The sequence below is a fragment of the Balaenoptera ricei genome, chromosome 8, assembly GCF_028023285.1.
Source record: "Balaenoptera ricei isolate mBalRic1 chromosome 8, mBalRic1.hap2, whole genome shotgun sequence".
Taxonomy (NCBI): Eukaryota; Metazoa; Chordata; class Mammalia; order Artiodactyla; family Balaenopteridae; genus Balaenoptera; species Balaenoptera ricei.
The window spans coordinates 85,129,916-85,153,360 of record NC_082646.1 but is presented as its reverse complement, the minus strand read 5'-3'; the positions used below and the strand labels follow the sequence as shown (position 1 = coordinate 85,153,360).

The 23,445-nt window shown below is 43.4% G+C and overlaps 1 protein-coding gene and 1 long non-coding RNA gene across 3 annotated transcripts; one reads left to right on the top strand and one right to left on the bottom strand.

The window, feature by feature from the left end:
- Positions 1-9,744: 9,744 nt before the first annotated feature.
- LOC132369915 (uncharacterized) lies at positions 9,745-16,650 on the bottom strand. Of its 2 annotated transcripts, XR_009504489.1 has the most exons (4): positions 16,365-16,650; positions 14,449-14,539; positions 12,126-12,279; positions 9,745-9,869 (listed from the first exon to the last, which is right to left on the bottom strand). It is a non-coding gene; the product is annotated as an uncharacterized LOC132369915 (long non-coding RNA). The 2 variants fall into 2 exon arrangements; XR_009504488.1 differs by lacking the exon at positions 14,449-14,539.
- Positions 16,651-20,971: 4,321 nt separating this feature from the next.
- On the top strand, positions 20,972-23,016 carry KCNA4 (potassium voltage-gated channel subfamily A member 4). Its single transcript, XM_059929626.1, has one exon. The coding sequence runs from the start codon at positions 20,988-20,990 to the stop codon at positions 22,971-22,973; it is 1,986 nt and encodes a 661-aa protein (XP_059785609.1). The 5' UTR covers positions 20,972-20,987; the 3' UTR covers positions 22,974-23,016.
- Positions 23,017-23,445: the final 429 nt, after the last annotated feature.

The following is a 23,445-nucleotide window of genomic DNA, read 5'->3' as shown; positions in this document are numbered from 1 at the left end:
GATGATAAAAAGATCAGTGATTGCTAGGGGTGGAAGGAGGGAGAGAGATGAATAGGCAGAGAAAAGAAGATTTTTAGGGTAGCAAAAATCCTCTGGATGATATTATAATGATGGATATATGTCACTATATATTTGTCCAAACCCGTAAAATGTACAACACCGAGAGTGAACCCTAAGGTAAACTTAGGACTTTGGCTGATGATGCTTTGTCAATGTAGGCTCATCTGTGGTAAAATAAAATGTACTATTCTGGTGAGTGATGTTGACAATGAGGGAGACTATGCATGTGTGGGGACCTGGGGTATGGGAAATCTCTGTGCCTCCCTCTGAATTTTGTTGTAAACCTAAAACCACTCTTTAAAAAAAGCCTTAAAAAATGAACTATGACAACTTCACATATTTTGATGATAAAAGTACTTAGTACTTTTAGTATTTTAGGTTTGGTACTAATGAAAATACTAAAATGTACTCATCCTATAGTATTAAAGAAAGGATATTAGGAAGGATCTTATATTGTCTGAGGTTAAGAGTCATATATAAATTACTTGTGGCAGATAATTTCAAGAACATTTTTAACCATGTGCCTACAACATGCATGGTATAACATTTAAGATTTAGGAAGGCACAAAAGTGAAGTGAGTTTTTTTTCCTTTTAATCGGTGTTAACCTCACTAGCACAGTGTCTTAAAGTTGACTATATTCATTATTTCTGCAAATAAGTTCCACTTGACAGGCCAATCAAACCTTTTTCTACACCTTCTACGTATTCTGCTTATACTGAAGCTAATATTGCTTCCAGATTTCAGTATTATTTTGCCTACAGGAGCATGGCTGAGTTGATTTCATAATCCCTTCCAAATTCAGTTAATTAAATGGAAAAAGTTAGTAAAATCAAACATTTGTTACTACAGTAAAAAGTTTATTCCAACTGAATTTTTCTCTTTTTTGGACTGGTGGTTTGGCATTGTAAATCTGCCTTCCAAATTCACCCACAAACATGTTTCTGTGGAAACAGAGCCACAAATAGAAGCAGTGGTTATTGATTTTTTTTGAGGGGCTACCACCTGGTTTCTGCAAAACCCTGGAGAGCATATGCCAACTTCCATGTGTATTTTATCTCCTTTCTCTCTCCCTACCCCTCCCATACCCTCACAGGTTTAAAATAATCCAGGCCTATCAATTATGTATCACAAGAGTAGTAGATTGGCTGATAAAACAAAGAGAATCTGACCTCTGCTTGTTATTAGAGTCTCGGACATGTGGCCTCTCCTACAGCCAGGCTCCTTCTGTTTTTAGGGAACCTTACCCAGGCCCAGGCTGATCCTCCGCCCTTGGTCGGGCCCTAGTGCTGCACCTGAGATGCTCCTCGTTATGCTCCCCAGTGCTCCCCAGCCTCTCCAAACCTTGTTTAGTTCCTTATCCTTTGATCTAGGCTCTCCACCTACTTAACACCCCTCTCAGCTCTGTCTCAGCTAACTCCTACCCAACCAACTGATTGCAATTTAGACACTTCTTCCTTTAAGAAGTCTTTCCTGACCCTGCCACTAGATTAACATGCCTGTTAAACATTGCGGTAGCACCTGTAAATGGTGATCATAACATCTATGTCGTTATAGATGACTGTAGAAGATTGCAGAAGGCTTTTAAGTTAAATAAAGAAAAAGTTTGGCATAGTGTATTAGTTTTCTGCAGCAGCTTTAAGAAAATATCACAAATTTGGTGGTTAAACCAAGAAATAGAAATTTATTCTTCCAAGTTTTAGAGTCCAGAAGTTCAAAATCAACATGACAGCAGTGCTTTGCCTCTAGAGGAGATTCTGTTCCTTGCCTCTCCCAGGTTTTGGTGGCTGTTGGGAATTCTTGGCTTGTGGCGTCATCACTCCAGTCTCTGCCCCTGTGGCCATGTTGTTCTCTTCCTTTCTCTGTGGATCTCTCTTGTGTATCTTTTATAAGGACACTTGTCATCAGATTTAGGGCCCACCTGGATAAACCAGGATGATCTCTTTATCTCAAGATCTTTTTTTTTCAAATCTTATAGCAATTTTTTCTTTTTTAAAAAATGTTTATTTATTTATTTGTTTGTTTGTTTATCTTGGCTGCACCAGGTCTTAGTTGCGGCATGTGGGATCTTTTAGTTGCAGCATGAGGACTTCTTAGTTGTGGCGTGTGAGCTCTCAGTTTCGACATGCATGTGGGATCTAGTTCCCCGACCAGGGATTGAACCCGGGCCCCCTGCATTGGGAGCGCAGAGTCTTACCCACTGGACCACCAGGGAAGTCCCTCAAGATCTTAATTTAATTACATCTGCAAAGATCTTTTTTCCAAATAAGGTAATGTTTACAGATTCTGGGGGTTAGGACATGGAGGACATATCTCTTTGGTGTCCATCATTCAGTTCACTACATATAGTCACTGGCACCAAACACTATAAGGAATAGCAGCTCTTAATAATGAGGAAAGTAATGATAATGACTTGTTGATAGAGAAATCAGAGCATATTCCCACTGGTTCTCTTTAGACTACTGTCTTTACCTTGATGGGCTGTGTCATGCTAATACCCACATCAGTGACTTCACTCCTGCTATTGTCTTCACTTGAGGGATGCTTTGCTAGTCTTATCTTACCCATCTTTAACGTTCAGCTCAAGTTTAACCTCCTCTACAAAGCCTACTAAATCAATTAGCAGTGGTAGTCAAAGCATCTAACATATATTGAGTCCTTACTACTTGCCAGGCATGGTACCAAGGGCATTAATTTCCCTTTTGATACCCCCACTGTTCTTCCTTCCTTTGACTTCGTATAACATTTATATCTGTACCACCATAAACACTATTTAATTATATACTCTCAGATAAATTAATTGTAGGCTATGCCTATAGCCTATATGTAAATTCTTTATAATATACACTACTTATATACTGTTTTACTATACCACTACAACTGTGGCTAACATTCATTAGAATACTTACCAAGGGCCAGGAACTGAGTACTTACATTTTCTCTTTTAATCGTCAAAGCAATTCCACAATGTGTGTACTTCCTTTATTCTCCCTTTTCAGATGAAGAAAATAAATTTTACAGCTAATTGTCCATGGTCAAGTGATGGTCTATGATTGATGCAATCAGAATTTGAGCCAAAGCTGTCTGACTTCAGAGACCAGAAATACTTGTATGTTGTCTTATATATTTGCCACTGTATCATGTCAGGGCTGGTCTTGCCTTCCCAAGCATGTAGGTGGATTTGAAGCTTCTTAAGGCCATACTTGTGCTGTCTATGATGGTCTATTATGATGCTGAGTCCTTAGAATGAAAAAAAATTTTTTGGTCTTGTACTGGATGATTTAAAGAGTTCTTTAGCCAATAGCTATCATTTTGGTCCCATCAGCAATGCAGATGTAAACCAATTGAGAGACTCCACTCAAAATAATACAAACAGCTCCCTCATCTCATCCCTTTCCCCCTTTTAAACTAGTCTTCATCAAAGATAGGGAGTCAAGGAAATCAGCATAAAGTGTTTTCCTTCTTGGTATTTTAAAGGTCATTAAATGAGGTAGCATTAATAGCCTTAGTCAGAGGCTGAGAATTGTTAGAGATAGACTCTGAACCCTGTGACAAAGCTCTCTATGCTCTAGAAGGAGAGAATTATATGTTCGTTCAAGAATGTCTAGGACTGCTTTATTTGCTATTGTTAAACAGCAAAACCTTTTATCCTCCCAGAACCAAGTTCACATAAACAGTAATCTGATAAGGTTTCTTTACCACTAATTCACTCATTAAAAGGAAAAGAAGATGACAAGCTTTAAAAAATTTTTTTTCTCAAACTATTATCAATCAGTTTTCTAGTTTATATCAACTCAGCTGGAAAAGAGCAGAATTATGGATTTTAACACAACAGAGACAAATGCCATTTAGTTTTCTCCAACTTTGATTTTGGTTTAATTTGTTAATATTCAGTTAATTATTTAAGGACAATTTATTTCTTGTTTCCTTTACAATAGCAGAACTTTTTAAAGAAATAAATTCAAAATGTCCCTCTATCTCAATGAAATGATAAAAATTTAAAATATTATGTTAAGAAGTATTGAAAGTTTCTGTTAAAATTACCAAACTGATCTGGGAAATAAAAAAGTGAATCCTTGTGCTCTAGAAATGTTTACTTTGTCAGGTGGGTTTCAGAAATAAAAAAATGAACCATTTTCTAATGGCATTCATTCAGTTCTAAATAGTAATGATAATAGTTAACCATTGTTTATGAGGGCTCACCAGGTGAGAACCTGGTCTTAGAATTTTTCATTTTTAACCTATTTGCTCTTCACAACAGTTTTATGAAGAAGCCACTATTTTTATGCCCAATGAACTGATAAGAAAATTAAAAATCAGAGAAATTATGTAATTTCCCCAAAGTCATACAGCTAGTAAAGGATAGTCAGTATTTGACTCTACACAGAATATGTAAAGTGTACTGTTAAATGCACTGCCCTCTCCAACAATAATTGCCAACACTTTGTTCTTCATGAGTAAACATTTTACAACGTTGACAATGTAACAATGCTGAACTTTTTTTTTTTTAACATCTTTATTGGAGTGTAATTGCTTTACAATGGTGTGTTAGTTTCTCCTTTATAACAAAGTGAATCAGCTATACATATACATATATCCCCCATATCTCCTCCTTCTTGCGGCTCCCTCCCACCCTCCCTATCCCACCCCTCTAGTTGGACACAAAGAACCAAGCTGATCTCCCTGTGCTATGCACAATGCTGAACTTTATCTGAGTCCTTTGCTCCTGGAAAGCAAATAATGGTTAAGAAATCTTCCTACCCTTTAATGACCACCCTGTGCTGGTATATTTTGAGTTAAGACCCACTTGCCTCCTTCCCAAGGACTCCCATAAACTCCAGGATAACCTTCTTGCTTATTGGTCACTAAAAAATCCGAGGCTCCCTCCTGTTCTTTGAGACATTCCTCATTTATGAATATTCTTCCTATTGTAATAGTTTATATAAAATAATCTCCTTTTCTGCATTTGTCTTTCACAGTTTGGTACTGTAACTCTGATATGATGGCCTCACTTTTGGATCCCTGTTTACTCCACCCGGTAAAGGACTTTTGGAGCCCTTTGTCCTCTGCTCCTCGCTAGTGATTGGTAACCCAGTGGTAAGTCCAACTCCTGGTCCTGTGCGATAGACTGGCGTCCATCGGTAGCATGGTAAGGATTTGATTTTGATTCTTTTTGAACACATGCCTGATTTCTGCTGCCAGCTTCTTTTGGTTTTGTGGTCTGGCCATTTGGTGGTCTCTGTAAAGAAGCTAATGGTTTATAGAGGTCTTGTCTCTGTCAGGTGAAAGATGACAGAGACTCTGGGTTGTTAGTCTTGTCTGTTTGTCTGTTCGGAGTGCAAATCAATTAAGAACTTATACCCAGCGGGAAGAGAACAGTTCTTTGCATTTCTGTGTTTATGCTTGACCCGTGACAGAAATTTTAGAATTGAAGTCGTAAGCTTTCTCTCTTTCTGTGTATTTATGTGTTATTCAGAAAGGCCTTTACCTCTCATTGTGTGAGTGTGTAATATTTCCTACCTCCAGATGGAATTACCAAATTTGATCATACCTTAAAGAGCTCCTTAAGGAGTTCTATTCTGATTGGCTTAGAGGTAAATTATTGCATATATAAGTTGAATATTCCTAAAATTCCCAGGAATTAAGGAAATTGAACTATTAAGATTTTCAGTGTGCCAAATTTTAAAAGTATCCTTACAGAAACCAAATCAGAAATGTTTTATGATTTCAAGCTCACATAATTTAGGTAAATCTTGGGCAAATGAGAATTGTTTAATATTTTTTTGTTTAATAAAAACAGCTATGTTTTCTCTGATTTATCAGCATTGAGTATAATATACACATAGATTTTTATTCTATTTGCATATTACAGGGTAAGACTCACCTCCGTCTTTCCTCATGACCCCTATAGGATTCTAGGATGAGTCCTTTGTTTATCTGCTTCTGCTTCTATAAAACCCCCAGCCCCCTTCCTTTTATTTGAGACTCTCCTCATTAATGAATAATCTCCACATTGTAATGGCTCGAATAAAATCATCTCCTCAGTTGTCCTGTGCATTTTGTCTTTCACATAATTTGTCTCCTCCAGTTCTTACAACAACCTTATCAAGTACGTATCATTGTTCTCGCTTTGTGGATGAGAACATTCCATTTAGAAAACTTAAGAAACCTAATCAAGGTCATACATCTAGTAATGGATGGAGATTTGCTGGTTTTAGAGGCTGTGCTCTTAACTTGTAATCTGTATATCACCATAAACAAGTCAACTTATTCTTTGCATATATCACATTCAGCTTAGAAATGAAATATTCAATAACTTCCCATGAGTTAAAGAGGAGAATATAGTATATTTTTCTTAAAGCTTAAAACTAGAGCCAAAGTTCATCACTTGATGGAGATGCTGTGTCTTGAGCAGGAAATTTAATAGTTATTAAACATATTATTAGTACAGGGACTCTGTTGAGCTAAGTTTGAGGCACATGACTAGACTACTAACTACATATACATTAGTGGTGGCAGAAGATTGTATGAACCAGAGCTGTCTTGAAAGACTGCACCAAATACTTTGGTCCCAGGTAGAAGAAACCATCTCAGATTATCACATGTCAAGCCCACTCTGCTGAAAGTTGATTTTAAATTTTGGCAATTATTTAATATTATTTTAATTGTTTATAAAGTTTGGTATATCAGCCCTGCTAAGAAATACCCAATTCTCTTGCATTTTTCAGTAAGTCTCTTGCTGCACACTTTGCAGCTTTCTCACTTAAATATTTCTGCAACATATTCCTATAACTCTTAGGCTCTAGTTTACTCTCCTTTTTAAAAATTTTTTCTTCTGAGTGAACCTGAAGAAATAAAACACTAAGCAATCAAGATATTATTTTGAAGAGTGGTCTTTACATTTTTGGCAATGTAGTATTCTAAAATAATTGCTGAAATGCTCTGCCTCTCAGAAATGACTCTCTTGGTGCTTTTAACTAACACAGGAGAATATGCATGTATGAATCTATTCTAAGATGAAAGCAATTGTATATTGCTTTCGAGATTGTCCTAAAAATAACTTTAATTTGGATCCAGTCAATTTTATCACACTCTTATTCAAATTATCTGTCTTTAAGTATGGAAGATTTAGTACACTTTGTAAAACATCAGGAAAAATTCCGTAATGCCTTAAAGAAACCTGCTGTTGTTTAGAAAACTCCCGTCTGCAAATGGTTATTTTTAGATTTTTTTTTTTGGATGCATCGCTCACAGTAGCCTCTGGGTGCATTTGCAGAGTTTAATAATTAGCTTTCCCATTATAGCTTACACACAACATAGAAGACAACATAAACACAGGATGCATTCACATATGTCAGCACATATTCACATGCAGACGAATAAACAGGTAAGTGAGGACATCTTTCATTCAGAGTTTATCAGCCAAAAATGTGATTATTTAATAATACCTTAAAAGCCAAGACTCTTAAGTACTTGACAGTAATCAAGGAGCTATTTCTTTGTTCAGGGATTATGGTTTGTTTCTGGGCCATGCCTGTGTGCCTATAAGCTTTTCAGGAGGCTATGAAATGTCTACACTCTTAAAATTAGCTCTGAAATACAGAAAAAACTTAAAATACTGCAAAATTTCCATGTAATACTGTCTACTAGTCAGCTGCAACTCAACTGTAAAATAGATTACATAATCTCTAACGTGGAATGTGTAAGCATTTAAAGTATGCTAGATATGATGCCGGGAAGATCCTCTCTAAGTAAGAGTAGCAAGGGTTTCCCAAGATCTTAAAACAACCTGGCATGTTGCTATTAGAATTAGTGAGCTGGACTTACTTGTATTGGCCCCTGTTCAGAAAATTCCATTCTAGCTACAGACTCAGATGAGTGAACTTCCCTTTGGGACATTGGTGGCTTGACCAGTTAAGCTGGTAATTTGTGACTTGATTGGCTTGGTTAAAAAGCTGAGCTAAATTGATCAGATTCCTCCTTTTAGATATTGTAGAGCATGTGAAGGACCTTTAAACTGAAAGACTGTATAACAATGGGGCTAACTCAGCCATTGTGGGGCCACATGTATGGAGACATTATGGGAAAGCAGACTCATTACTGAGAAAGAGTTCTTCAGCTCTTTTGTGGACTCCTGTAAGATCTGACAATAACCTTACTGTAAGCCGACTGTTTATGAGCTAGCTTGAATGGCTTTCTATTCCTTGCTCTGAAAAGAACTGTTAATAAAACAGAAGTTGTAACAGAGACAGCACATCCTGCCTTTTAGAGAATAGGCAGCACTAGACCAGGGAGAGAAATGTGGGAACTACATTTACAACTCAGGACACCTGGGGATAGCAATCATCACCTCTTATGTACATGTGAGCGGTTTTCTGATGTAGAACTGTGAACTCTTCTCTCTGCCCAGGACTACCTCTCTAACCCCCTAGGAAGGCTCCTTCCTATCTATTCACAGATACTTAGAAGAGTGACTAAGCCTGAAATTGGGGTCTGAGGACGGAAGGAGGGAGGTGCACTTCCATGATCCCAACTTAAAATGATTAGGTGGTGCTATGTAGAATTAAATCGTATTAGGACTCTCGTGCATTAGATTCTATCTGTTCACTAGACTCCTTATGGGAAAGCCTTTGCTTTCTAGCTACCCTTGTCTGACATTTTCAATTTTTAGACCACATCTGTTCAGACCTTTTCTAACAGATTTTCTTTTCTCTGCCCTAAATCTTCACATGGCAAGCTTTCTTGTCACGTAGGCCTCAGTTCAAATGTCACCTTCTCTGTAGTTAGCCAACTGAAGTTGAAAACCTTTTTCCTGACACTCTATTACTTTATATTATTTTCCTCATAACAGTTAATGTTGTGTGAAATAACTTTGCTTATCTTTTTTTTAAATTAATTAATTAATTAATTAATTTTTGGCTGTGTTGGGTCTTCGTTGCTGCGCACAGGCTTTCTCTAGTTGCGGTGAGCCGGGGATACTCTTCGTTGCAGTGTGCAGGCTTCTCATTGCGGTGGCTTCTCTTGTTGCGGAGCACGGGCTCTAGGCACGAGGGCTTCAGTAGTTGTGGCACGCGGGCTCAGTAGCTGTGGCTCGTGGGCTCTAGAGTGCAGGCTCAGTAGTTGCTCTGCGGCATGTGAGATCTTCCCAGGCCAGGGCTCGAACTTGTGTCCCCTGCATTGGCAGGCGGATTCTTAACCACTGCACCACCAGGGAAGTCCTGCTTATCTTTTTAAGAGCAGGGGCTTTATCTTTGTTTATCACTACTGCTTCGTGCTTAGACTGATGCCTGAGATAAAGGAGGTGCTCAATAAAATTTTGTTGAATTAATGAACAGTTAATACTGTTAACAATATTCAGGATATTCAAGCTAATGTCATCTGTAGCCATTTTACAAGAAAAACTGCCCAAAATTCCAAATTGGTTTAGAGTGAGTTTTAGATTATGAAGGCCTAATAAAATTTTACTACCATGTTAACAACTGGCAAGTTGATTACAAATCTTTCCATTCCTTGAAAGAAAACCTGTAAGGATCATTTCTTACCCAACATGTTGCTGAGTTTCAGGTACCAGTTTCTAATACCATAGCAAAGTTTGCTAGGAAAGACAGGTTAAATATCTGTTATCAAGTTTTGATGATGTCGTAATCAGTTCAGGCTGCCATAAAAAAAAATACCATAGACTGGGTGGCTTAAACAACAGGAGTTTATTTTCTTACAGTCTGGATGCTGGAAAGCCTAAGATCAAGGTGCTGGCAAGGTAGGTTTCATTCTGAGGCCTCTTCTCTGGGCTTGTAGGCAGCCACCATCTTTCTGAGAGAGTGAGAGAGAAAGAGAGAGAGAGAGAGAGATTAATATCTCTCTCTGGTGTCTCTTTCTTATAAGGGCACCAATCCCCTCATGAAGGCCCCATCCTTATGACCTCATCGAACTCTAATTACTTCCCAAAGGCCCCACCTCCAAACACCATCACATTGGAGTTTACGGCTTCAACATATGAATTTGGGGGGTGGGGAGGTACACAAACATTCAGTCCATAACAGATGATTATTACTTTAAAATAATGTCTTCTATTTATGTTTTACTTTTATGGTTGTAGAACAGTTTTCTTACATTTTCTTATATGATCTACGCTCATGATCTTGTAAAAGAGGACTGATAGTACAGTTCCCCTTTTTATAGATAAGGAAACTGAGATTCACAAGGGTTAAGTGTCTTGCAGGAGGTTCTGCAACCAGGAAGCTGGAGAGACAATCTTATAACCCCAGCATCTGATCTCTGCTCCAGCCCTGCAAGCAGTCCAAGAGTAATTGCTTTAGTCAAATGTTTATTTTTACCCCCCCCCCAGGGCTATTGTAAATCATTAGAATTTCACTGTAATTTACTTTCAAGTTCAAATCTATATATGAATTCAGAAAAGGATTCGTTCTGAAAAACCATCTAAAGAAGACTGTCAGTTTTTGTACTCCTGTGTGAACTTTGGGGCTGTCAGCCTATGTTCTCTGTGTTTATTCAGAATAAGAGCTGATTTTTGAGGTTGACTGAGAGATAAATTAGAGGGGCTTCTAGTGTATATAAAACCTGATAGCTGATGTGTTGTTCTCAGCAACCAGTGATGAGAAACCATAAGTTAACAACCTAGACACTCATGCTCTCAGCTTTGTTTGTTTGTGCTTTTGGTTCTAAAATACAGTTGACCTTTGAACAACATGGGTTTGAATTGTGCAGGTCCACTTATGCAAGAATTTTTTTCCAATACGCTGTAGTTGGTTGGTTGAATTCACGAAAGCTCAACTGCAGAGAGGGAGGAATGACTATAAATTATACTCGGATTTTTGACTGTGCAGAGGGCTGGTGCCCCAACCCCTGCGTCTTTCAAGGGTCGACTGTATATCGTTGGCTAATCCCCAGAATTGTGTTTCTCTCTTAGCCAGGAGTGGAGAAAAGTGAGCAAAGAGCAGACATAATTTGGGGTATATTTCTTAACTGATCTGTACCTACTACAAATTTCTTCTACATGAGAGCATCCTTCCTACAACTATGGCCCTTGTTTTGGAAAGCATGTGCTGGACAAAGTCTTTCTAGTACTTAACCAAATCAGAAGTAATGTTGGTCTGATGAAGGAGAGATGGTCAGGGCTGTGATGGGTGTTGGCAGCCTGGAGGAGGCAGTTAACATTCTTAGGCTGTAGAGCAAAGGCCTGTTTTAAGCCTTGGTGATGTCTGTTCTAGGGGGTGAAATGTACTGATCACAATCAAAATGGGGAAGATGGCAAAGCAGCCAACTCTTGACAGAGTAGAATCCAGCCTGTACCATGGTCATTGACCATATTTAAAGGGACCTTCAGAGTTTGGAACACATTGTTGGCAGGAAGTATACCATGACCTCTTATTTTTATAAAAAGGCCCACATTTACTTATACGGGAAAAGCTCCTTGACATAAATTATTAGGAGTTAATATGGAAGGCAGGGTGGTGGTAATGTCTGTAGGGACAGAAAACTCTTCCATACCTAAACCTTCTTCAATTCGTCTCTGCTCCGAGTTTGCACCTGATTGATTGGTGCCCGCACACAAGGATGTGGGTGATTTTTATCTGCACCAAGGTGGATATTTCATTTTAAGTGAGTCTCCATAACTGCTGTATATTCTAACCACATATAAGGAAAGCATAACAAAGAGCTAGAAGAATGAATCCACTTCACCTTGTTATGGCGTACAGTTGGCCCTCAGTACCCACTGGTTCTGCATCCATGCAGTCAACCAACCAATCTGTGGATGCAGAACCCGCAGATACGGAGGGCTGACCGTACTATGCCATTTTTATATTAATGGCTTTGAGTATCTTCAGATTTAGGTATCCACAGGGGATCCTGGACCAGAGGAACTACTGGGTCTGACAGGGTGGGTCTCAACAGCAGTGTCACCCCACATTGGTATATTACTATTAAAGATGCGGTACATTGCAAATTCTGAGTTACTTCAGTTAACGAAGGACATTTTTGATTGATTTGCATTCAGAAATCTAAATCTGAGATGATTTAAGGTTTTGCCAACTCAATTTCACTCACTTGGCTTCTCAGATGCATTCATAGATGGAGGAGAAAGATGCCACTGTAGCCAGGAAGCCTGGAAATGCCTGCAACTCAGTCTATTTAGTGATGCTGTAGCTGCTCATCTGCGTTTGCCCAGGGGAGTGTGTCATGCACGTGAACCACATCTGTCCTGTGTGTAGAGGTGGAAAAAGGGTTGAGAATCCTTTCATGCAGTGTTTTGTCACAGACCGTAGTTCAAACTCTTGAGCGTGGCATATCTAAGTCCACACTCACTGCTTCCCATTCCCATTCCATATCAGATCCTCTGCTTCTCTTTGCTTATTCTTACACTCATTCTTGCCATTCTTATTCAGTAAGCCTTTGCCCCGTGGCTCCTTCTGGCTTGAGGACCTTTCTAACCTCAGTTAGTGCTGCTTCTCTCTGCTCCTCGTGTGTCTTCTATCAGACCCTAACCACATGGGTGTGTTGATGTATCTCTCACCCTCTAGACTGCAGGTGTCCATCCAGGGCAGAGAGTAGCTGTCTTACTCCCCACTGTACCTACACAGAGCTGTGGTCAGAGAGTCAGGAAGTGAGTGGTTAGTCTTTCTCTCCAGGATTGATGTTTCCTCACTTTAATGAGAAGTGATTATGCTGTTCTGAGGTCTTAAGACCTGACTGGTACTGGTATGCATAAAACGGAATGCAAGGTGGTGTGGTGAAAGGTCACTGAAAAATCCATCTACAAGGAAAAACTAGCTGAGTGACTCATACTTCATAAGGAATTATGGGCTGCTCAGAACATCTGCATCCATACATTAGGGAATGGGAAGCATGGAATCAAGTCCCCCAGAACTCTTTACCCCTCACATCCCTTCAGAACTTTAAAAGGCCGAGCGCTGAGAGTCTGGGGTAAGCAGGTAAAAAAACAATCTTCTCTGGGTTTTCTCCCAACACATTCACTGAGCTTTCTTGGCAAATGGAAGCCTCTTCCATTATTCATTCATTTTAGTACATTCTTATCGAATGCCTGCTCTGGATCAGGTATTGCGCTGGTTGCTCGGGATACACTGCCTGTATTCAGGGAGGTGTTGTGGGCTTCTGGGGGAGAGAGAGGTGAAGTAAACAGAACGCTGCAATTCACTGGAGACCATGGTCCCCAAAGAGAACAAAAACATTTATAATGGACTTAGTGTGTATCCCACAGGGCCTATCTGCTTTGTACAAAGGAAGATCTGCTGCCCTTTGCCCTTTTCTGTATAAGCATAAGCTTCATAGTGTGGTCTGGAATACTTGTATTACCACTGAGAGAATTCAAAGCCAGGGAGAAATTATGAGTGGTAATAGGTATATTTGGGTGTAGGGTGCTTGAAGAATTTTGACTAGTTGATGATTAAGAAAGGCAAGAAAATAATTTTTTCCTCTCCAGAGAAAACAGTTTGAAACTGAGACAAGGTAGATTTTTGTTGGTCACAGCAAAGGATCTTTCTGCTACTGTTTATCTGTGGGACTTTCTAGGAATCCTTAAGAGAATTTCAGGAAGAGAAATGGAATGTTTCTTGTTTGCTTTATAAAGAAATTCTTTTAAAGTTCAAAGAGGTCTGTGTGTGTGTGTGTGTGTGTGTGTGTGTGTGTGTGTGTGCGTGTGTCTGTGTGTGTGTGCGCGTGTGTGTGTCTGTGTGCATGTATATGTGTCTGTGCGTGTGTGTGTGTCTGTGTGTGTGTGTGTGTGTGTTTGGGAATGGGGGGATGCCTGGGTGAGAAGCATGCTCTTCCCAGTTGGGGGCCGCCTACCCCTCAGGTTCCAGTTATTCCGTCCACGCCAGTGCCACATGCCCATGTATTCTCTATGGCAGCCACTCCAATTCTCACATTCCTCAGACACATTTCCCCTTTCTTTGTCAATCTTGCTTGCTTCCCCCAAATTAGATGCTACTCCATTCATTGCATCCCAGGAACACGTTTCTCATACCTCCATCAAAGCACATACCCCCTTGTTTCCTAAACTGCCTCTGTATCTGTAACAGCCAATAGCTTGTGAGGACGAATGGGCGTTAGACCACGGGGCATTATCATCACTAGCATGGGGATTGTCCACATTGCGGAGTCAGCTGTTAAAGGCCCAGTTCTGCTAAATAATTAGCCGTGTAACTTTGGGGCAAGTTCATTAACCATCATAAGCCTCAATTTCCTTCTCTATAAAATAGTGATAATAATAATCCCTATCACGTAAAATGTTTAGTTATGCAGATAAAATTAAACAATATGTATGCAAAGTATTTAGCAGAGAGCCAGAGAGCCGCTAGGTGGGCACTCAAAAGAGTGTTACCAGCCTTGATCAAGTTCTCAGTAACTATACCTTGTATGACCTGAATGAACATCTTCATGAAAGTGGTTTTTCCTCAGCTGTGTTCTTGCTGTGGTGCTTTAGTTATTCAGATTCCTGATACCTAAGAAGTGTAAATATTTATAAAGACCTCAGGCATTTTAAACTTTAAAATTCTCTGAGCTGTGATAGGAACAAACAGTAAATGGCACATGGAAGCGTAATTCATAAAGTTTTAACATGATCCAATTAAAATGTCCAAGCTTCAATATACCAGTCTTCTTTTGTGTATCATTCGATCTCAGTTTTCATCTCCCTGAGAGTATTCCACAGTTGCTTCCAACTGATCTCACAAATTGCTTTTGGGAAACTAGTCCCAAGGTCCTGTGCTCTCAGCCCTGCCTTCTACCATCCCAAGAAACATCCTTCTGACGAGACAACAATAAACTCAACCATCTGCTTTTGGCATGTTTGAAACTGCACAGTGACTACTTCACATTGTGGCGGTACAGAGAGGGTCTGGGGCCAGTACATGGGATGTTTTTTACTTTTGGAGAAATCCACCCTCCCTACTTTCAGAAATGGATTATAGTGGGGCATGAACTGAGACAGAGCCTCTCTAGAGCTGGCATGGACGCCATCTTTCTCTCAGTTCCTCCACCTGCGGTTGAGGCCAGAGGATCACAGATAAATTCATTCAAGACGAAGGTTCTAACTTTTGTCACTAACTGGAAGAAGTTAGGAACACCAGACCCCATGTCAGTTAAAATTTTTTTTTTCCTTTTCACCGATTACAATGAGAATTTTTTAGTTATTTAAAAAGATCCTTCCCGCCGCCCAAAAAAAAAAAAATCAAACGGGAACGAGAATCAGCCCTCCTGTTGTCCTTCGCCAAGCCAGCAGCGGTTAGGTGAGTGAGCACAGCGCGTATCTATAATTCAGCTCGGGAATATTTCTCTTAATAATTAATAGAGCACCACAAAAGGAGGATGCCCAATAGGGCCCTCGAACAAAGCTGCCAGCTGAACACGACAGTGGCTGCCTTGGCGCCAACTGACCCCCCAAGGTCGAGTTTGCTCCAGCAGTCCGGACGCACGCCGCCACTGCCTGCTTGGCCCATCAGAGAGGGAGCCGGGAGAGGTGCCCGGAGCCCCGTCGCCACCTGAGCTTGTGTGTGTGTGTGTGTGTGTGTGTGTGTGTGTGTGTAAATTCTGACTCCCCACCGCTAATCTTTCTTTTGGCATATTTGTGAGAATTGCATATTTACATCGACATCCAGGGGCATTTTACACGCCAGCCAGCTAATAAGCAATCCGAGAGTCCACCGGGGTGAGGACGCCGCTGCGAGCGCACTCGCCTGCCCACGGCGCGGGGCGGGTGGGGGGGGGGCCTTGGGGAAGTGCGGTTTTTGTTGTTTTATGGAGGTGGGTGGCATTGGAGATCCGACCACTACGTTAGAGACCTCCCGGGAGCCAGACCTCTTGCCAAATCGTATTTCTTTTTGCAGCAACAGGTTCGCCGAGGGCTCCTCCCATTCTCCCAAAGCCCCCCGCCCCCGGGGCGGACTTGCAACCTGCTCCTAGCGCTCCGACTCTATCCTAACTCGGACCTCAGCCTCCCTGCGCAGCCCTTAGCCTGGGCCCGATTCCAATTTCAGTAATCCTTCCCTCCCAGGGGTCGGACACCTGCGTAAAGTCGGTCTCCTCCGCTCCTGGGAGGCCCGACCCCCGAGTTGAAGCCGGCAAACTCTCTCTCTACAAGGGAGGCGGAGGCCGAGGGGTCTGGGCGCGCTAGCAGACGACTAGAGAGCTGCGGGCTGGCGGCCTCGCCAGAGATGCACCCGGGCTCCCAACCCCACAAACCCGTTATGGTGCCGGGGCTGGTGGGTGGGGTGCCGGGGGAGATGCAGAGAAAGCGGGCCGGGGAGAGGAGAAGAAGCCCAGAAGCACCTTGCGGTCGAGACTGGACCTGCCGTCGAAGTCACCCCTTCCAGCCTCTCTTGGCGTTCCTGCTCTGCCGTCGGGACCCCATTTCAGCTCCAAAGGGGACACCTCTCTCTCCGGGATTAGCTCCTCGCCTCTGGGGGCGCAAGCCGGGGGATCCTGGAATGGTTCCCACTGGCTCCCTGGAGCCTCGTTGTCGGGGGGCCGCGGCCGGGGGGCCGGCAGTCACGGCGTCGTGACTGCGCCCGCCTCGCCGCGCCGGGAGGCGCCCCCGGTGACCGCCGTGAACGCCACACCCTCGGACGGCCCTGGCCCCGCCCCCGGCCGGCGCGCGCTCCCGGCCAGGGGAGGCGTGTGCTGCTTCTGCAGCCAGCGAGAGAGGGAGAGGGAAGGATATTGGAGGAATTCGGGATTAACAAGTGATCGCTGCTGTCTAGGATTTTGTTTCTTTCTCTGGGGAACCTTGACTTTCTTTCCCCGTCGAGCCCTTCTGTGCTGAACTCCCGAGGAACCAGGAGTCTTGGGGTCCTCCCTGGGGCAGCCCCGATCCCCACCCCCGGGCTCCAGCAGCGAGGATTCTGTGCACCCCCGCTGGCCAGGCAATAGAACTTGTTCCGTGGATATTTTGGAGCCTCCACCTGCCACACCGGAGTGATTCCTTCCACCCCCAAGATCATTCTTCCCCTCCTCCAGCTGTTGCAGCTTGAGGAGGGAAAAAAAGCCAACCGGGGATTTTCTTTATTTTTATTTTGCACCCCGCCTGGGAATGGTAAGTATGATACCTCTCTTATCTTTCCTCTACTCTCCTCTTTTGGCTGTTAAGAAACAGTGGACATTTGAGGGATAAATAATATCGAGAATGTGACAGAAGGGCATGAATGGAAGGCGGTTAAAAATAAACCAGGAGGTGGGAGAAGGGAGGTGCAGATGCTGTGCGGCTTTCCGGGGGGCCAACAGTTGTTATTTTCCCAACCCAAGGGATGGGGTGCGTGCGCCCTGCTTAATGTGCCCGAGCGGGAACCTAGGTCTGGAGGCAAGGGCGCGATTAAAGATGTCGTTTCCCAACGAGGTGGGGTTTATTTAGATTTAGCATCGTTTTGCCTCATCCCAGACTCACTGGTTCCGTTTCTTTGGGAACAGCTGGTGAACGGGTTTAAATTGCTGCTTCTCCCAACATTTGGGTTTGCGTGCATTTTCTGAGCATTTGAGCAACACATAGGGACTGTATAAATGGCGTGCGTTGAAGTGTATATTTCTCACGGTATTGGCCCTTGGAATTCTCTCTCTCAGTCTTCTCTTTCTCCTTTTCTCTCTCTGATAAGGTTCAGGTACCACCCTAAAACAGTTGCAGGAATTAGCACTGAGAGATGAAAACAGCCTTGTTGTGGGGGGGGGGGGGGAGGAGGAGGAGGAGGGGCGGGATGCTTAGCTCTTGTTTGGGGGCACAGGGATTGGGGAATTGGTAGTCAGCAAAATCCTATTAGTTGGTGGTGTTTAAAAGGAAGGGACATTACCCTGCAAAGGTCTCCCCCATAAAGTCTCTTGAGAGTCGGCTTGAATAGATTCTCCTAACATGAATACCTTGAGTTGAGAAGGAAGAGAGATTTTAAACTAGTCTGATTTGCTGGTTGGATTCTTTCTTTCTTTTTTTTTTTTTTCTTCACTCTCTCCCTCCCTTTTTATATCCTCTTCTTCTTCTTCTAAGGTCAGGGATAGTGAGGTAACTGGTAGCAAATTAGATTTGCTTTTTTTTTACAGTGGGGGAGGGAGTTAAACAAAATGAACAAACCCAAATATATGAATAAGTAAATAAGAAATTATTTGGTGTGAAGAGGGCTAGTCTAGCTCTCCTGAAGAGTTGATTGTGAATTAGAAGACCCTCTAACTCGTGACCTTCTGGGAGTCAGTTGGATGGAAGAGGGGGTGTGCGTAGTATACAAATTTACAGGCACTTTGGTTACACTGGGGCTTTATTTAAATAGTGTATTATAACTGCTTTGAGGGGTTGGGGAAGAAACTGAGCAAACTCTCAGGCAGTTTGGCTTGTGTGAAAGTCTTTAAAGGATGTTGGCCTGACCCTCCACAGTGAAGACAGAGATTCGGAGACCTTGTGAGAGTGAACATTTCAGAGTATGAGATGATGTTAGGAGTCAGGCAAAGGGAGGGGGACGTCATTCCAGAAGCCCTCAGAGGTGTATTTTCTGGGTTTTGTGTCCCCAGTCAGGCTCACCTCTTGCCCTGGGAGAATGTGTATGACCACATTAGAATGTGTGATTGGGAAGACCTTTGTTTGCCACTTCCCTGCTTGTCACTTGATAAAACCCAGGTGTATTTAGGCTTCTAGGCTGACACGATTCAGCAAGGAGCAGCAGGTGGTCAAGCACTGGGTCCTGTTAATGGCTCCAAGTACTTCCGGTAATAGAGGCTGGGAGGTGCCCTGAATTCTGGCTGTCGTTACCCTCCCCAATTCTCTCGGCCGCTCTCTGCATTCTTGGAAGTCCTGTTGGACAGAGTGAATGGAAGAAGCAAGAGGAGACAGGAGAAGCAAGATTGGAGCAGGAGCATTTACAGGTCCTGGCAGAGGAGATGCGTTAGTTGGACCTACGGAGAGCAAACTAAGGAAGAAGAAAGGTCAGGAATACCAAGTGACAGTGGGGACAGAGGAGGGCTGCAAGGAAGATGTGATCAGGAAGTGGCAGACTGGAAATAAAGGGGGGGGGGTGGGGGAGGGAAGGAAAAGAGAGGGGAATTTGGGGGATGGGAACTACAGTTAAATTATAGGGAAGAAAGTATCATAGGCTGAAAACAAAGTGCACACAAACTGGGATTTGAACCATAAGGAGATAGTTCCTTGAGCAAAGTGTAGGAGGAAGCATCGAGGTGAACATGGGGGAACTGCAAGGAGAGAAGATGATTATTAGAGAAATGGAAACTGGGATAAGCTCCTAGGTTGTGGGTGGTAGGGAGTGTTCTGGAGTCAGGGGAACAGAAAAACAACAACAGGGACATGCTTCAGCGAGTCAGGGAGTGCCAACATAATACAGGCCATTGGTGAGTCTCAAAATGTCCTGGATGTCCTCACGTTCTGCCCTTCCCCTGCTTAGACACTGCTATGAGGACATATGCATTTGGGGGTGGGTAGATTGACCATAAAATGTTATGTTGTTAATAACCGCCAGCCTTTATTGATGTTCCTCATGTACAAGGCACTGTGGCGTTCTGTCAACATCAGTTATCTCATTTATCCTCTCAAAAGTGGGATGGGGGAGGTTGTATTATTATGTACACTTTGTAGATGATGTGATTGAAGATTGTTTAAGTGGTGGAACCTGGATTAAAGAAAACTGTTTTTTCTGACCTCTCTAATCCTGAATCAAGACAGAGAGGGGTGGACGGCCACTAAATTCAGAAATATTTTGTGTGGAAATTTTAAAAAATGCCTTGAGATCAATGAATGATGGAAGCAGCTGTAAAGTGACAGCATTGTTATTGTGGAATGAAGAGAGTGACAGTGAGAATTAAGACCTGGCATTAGTGAAAAGGTGGATTGAAGGAAGAGCCATGTGGGTCAAGAGTGGAGAGAGAAAAAAATACTTGAGTTGCCACAAAAGTAGACAGTGCTGAAATATATCCAAAGAAGAAGGAAAGAAGGATGTTTAGTGAGAAGGAGATTTAACAAGCTGCCCCATACTGCTCCTTGGAAATTTATAGTCGCTTTGGTGCTTTATATAATGGCTTGCTTGCTTGAGGACAGGAGAAAAAAGTATATGTGAAGGAAACGCTCAGTTTACTCTTTATTATTTGATTCTTCTTTTTATTTTTCTCCTATGCTTGTTTCCCTTCCTTTTTCAGGTGAAGTGGCTTCTTCTGCATGATTTTAGCTGAAGGATGCTCTGCATTTCCTTGATTTCTATGGAGACCTCAGAGCTGGGCTTGCCCCCGCTGACACCTCATCTTGCACCTTCTCTACCTCCCAAGGTCTTTGCCTCTAAAGCTAGCTCGGCATTGCCCCTGGGTCCAGGAAGCCAGTGATGAATTTAAGGGGAAAGCCTGGAGAATCATCCTGATAGGCTTTGAGTGGCAATGTCTGGACATACTTCAAGTCACATGTTAACATGGGTCAAGCCATCACTAGAAGGCAAGTGCTAAGACTTAAAGGCTTATTTGCATTTTATTTAAATTTGATGGACTGAGCTTTGGACAATTTCCATGGCAGAAAAATATATTCCATTTTCTAGGCACGACTGCTGGCTGTTGGATACTTGCTGCCTTTAAATCTCGCAGCATCAACACCACATTCTAGACGTATTTCCCGCTTTGAACATCCCCCCCAAAATAAGTGTTTGGGAGACCCCAACATTTTCTGACTTAGGCTTGAAAGTGCCAGGCTGTTTCTCTGGAGGAGCCAAGCTCTGGAGAGCAACACTGAATCCCTGGGAAGAGAGAGCATGGGGTGTGCTGATTTAAAAACAGAAAATGCAAAGTTGGACTGAAAATATCCTTAGTCTTCCAAGCAATCTGCTTAAGGGTTCCAAACTTACCTTAATTTGGTGAGAAAAGAAGCTGCCCTATTTTTCTTTCTTCTTCTTCTTCTCCAACTGGAACCAGCCATTTCCCCAAACCACCACCATGGAGGTTGCAATGGTGAGTGCGGAGAGCTCAGGGTGCAACAGTCACATGCCTTACGGTTACGCCGCGCAGGCCCGGGCCCGGGAGCGCGAGAGGCTGGCTCACTCGAGGGCGGCTGCGGCGGCCGCTGTCGCCGCGGCCACAGCTGCTGTGGAAGGCGGCGGGGGGTCTGGAGGGGGCGCCCACCATCACCACCACCAGTTGCGTGGGGCCTGCACCTCCCAAGACCCTCAGAGCGGCCGGGGAAGTAGGAGGAGGAGGCGACAGCGGCCCGAGAAGAAGAAAGTCCACCACCGGCAGAGCAGCTTTCCTCACTGCTCCGACCTGATGCCCAGTGGCTCCGAGGAGAAGATCCTGCGGGATCTGAGTGAGGAGGAGGAGGAGGAGGAGGAAGAGGAGGAGGAGGAGGAGGAGGAGGAAGAGGAGGAGGAGGAGGGAAGGTTTTACTACAGTGAGGACGACCACGGCGATGAGTGCTCCTACACCGACCTGCTGCCCCAGGACGATGGGGGCGGTGGCGGCTACAGCTCGGTCCGCTACAGCGACTGCTGTGAACGCGTGGTGATCAACGTCTCAGGCCTGCGCTTTGAGACCCAGATGAAAACTCTGGCCCAGTTTCCCGAGACTTTGCTGGGGGACCCTGAGAAGAGGACTCAGTATTTCGACCCTTTGCGTAACGAGTATTTTTTTGACAGGAACAGGCCTAGCTTTGATGCCATCTTGTATTATTACCAGTCAGGGGGCCGCCTGAAGAGGCCCGTCAACGTCCCCTTTGATATCTTCACTGAGGAGGTGAAGTTCTACCAGCTGGGGGAGGAGGCCCTGCTCAAGTTTCGGGAGGACGAGGGCTTTGTGAGAGACGAGGAGGACCGGGCCTTGCCAGAGAGCGAGTTCAAAAAGCAGATCTGGCTGCTCTTTGAGTATCCAGAGAGCTCCAGTCCGGCGAGGGGCATAGCTATCGTCTCGGTCCTGGTCATCCTCATCTCCATTGTCATCTTCTGCCTGGAAACCTTGCCAGAGTTTAGGGACGACAGGGATCTTATCATGGCCCTGAGCACAGGCGGGCACAGTGGGTTGTTGAACGACACCTCGGCCCCCCACCCGGAGAACTCAGGGCACACGATATTCAACGACCCCTTCTTCATTGTGGAGACAGTCTGTATTGTGTGGTTTTCCTTTGAGTTTGTGGTTCGCTGCTTTGCTTGTCCCAGCCAAGCCCTCTTCTTCAAAAACATCATGAACATCATTGACATTGTCTCCATTTTGCCTTACTTCATCACGCTGGGCACGGATCTGGCCCAGCAGCAGGGGGGTGGCAACGGTCAGCAGCAGCAGGCCATGTCCTTTGCCATCCTCAGGATCATCCGTCTGGTCCGAGTATTCCGGATCTTCAAACTCTCCAGGCACTCCAAGGGCCTGCAGATCCTGGGCCACACGCTCCGAGCCAGCATGCGGGAACTGGGCCTTCTGATCTTCTTCCTCTTCATCGGGGTCATCCTCTTTTCCAGTGCTGTGTATTTCGCGGAGGCGGATGAACCGACTACCCATTTCCAAAGCATCCCAGACGCATTTTGGTGGGCCGTGGTGACCATGACAACTGTGGGCTACGGGGACATGAAGCCCATCACTGTGGGGGGCAAGATCGTAGGGTCTCTGTGTGCCATTGCAGGTGTCTTAACCATTGCTTTGCCAGTGCCAGTGATTGTCTCTAACTTTAACTATTTCTACCACAGAGAGACTGAAAATGAGGAACAGACACAGCTGACACAGAATGCAGTCAGTTGCCCGTACCTCCCTTCTAATTTGCTGAAGAAATTTCGGAGCTCTACTTCTTCTTCCCTGGGGGACAAGTCAGAGTATCTAGAGATGGAAGAAGGGGTTAAGGAATCTCTGTGTGCAAAGGAGAAGTGTCAGGGAAAGGGGGATGACAGTGAGACAGATAAAAACAACTGTTCTAACGCGAAAGCTGTGGAGACCGACGTGTGAATCTCGTTCTCCACCCACCACTGCCCCTCCCCCTAATCCCGGCATCTCCAAATATATTTATGCATAGAGAGTGCAGTTATGAAAATGATATATGCAAATGAATCCAATGCATACAGTAGTACGCCATTTAATGGTTATACATGGCATAATTGTTACTAAACTTGTATTACATATCAAACAAATGATACATCTTGGAGAAGAGGGAGGCTTAAATAGGAGCAAATCTATCTTTATATTTTTTATTAGAATGCAAGAATTTTGCACATTTACTGGAGGAGATGTTAAAAGTAAAGATGGTTCTGTGGAGAGAATGTGTATGTGTGTGTGTGTGTGTGTGAGTGCTGCGTGCATGTGTGTATGTGTAAGTAAATTGTCAACGTTGTTAGTAATCGTGCAGTGATGGGAAAAGTTGGCATTTTGAAGTATTTACTATGTAAGACCTAATGAATTTGAGCAGTCATTTATCAGTGCT

Bases quoted from the DNA above. Each gene is read 5' to 3' on its own strand.
- KCNA4 (XM_059929626.1), top strand. From the start codon at position 20,988: ATGGAGGTTGCAATGGTGAGTGCGGAGAGCTCAGGGTGCAACAGTCAC.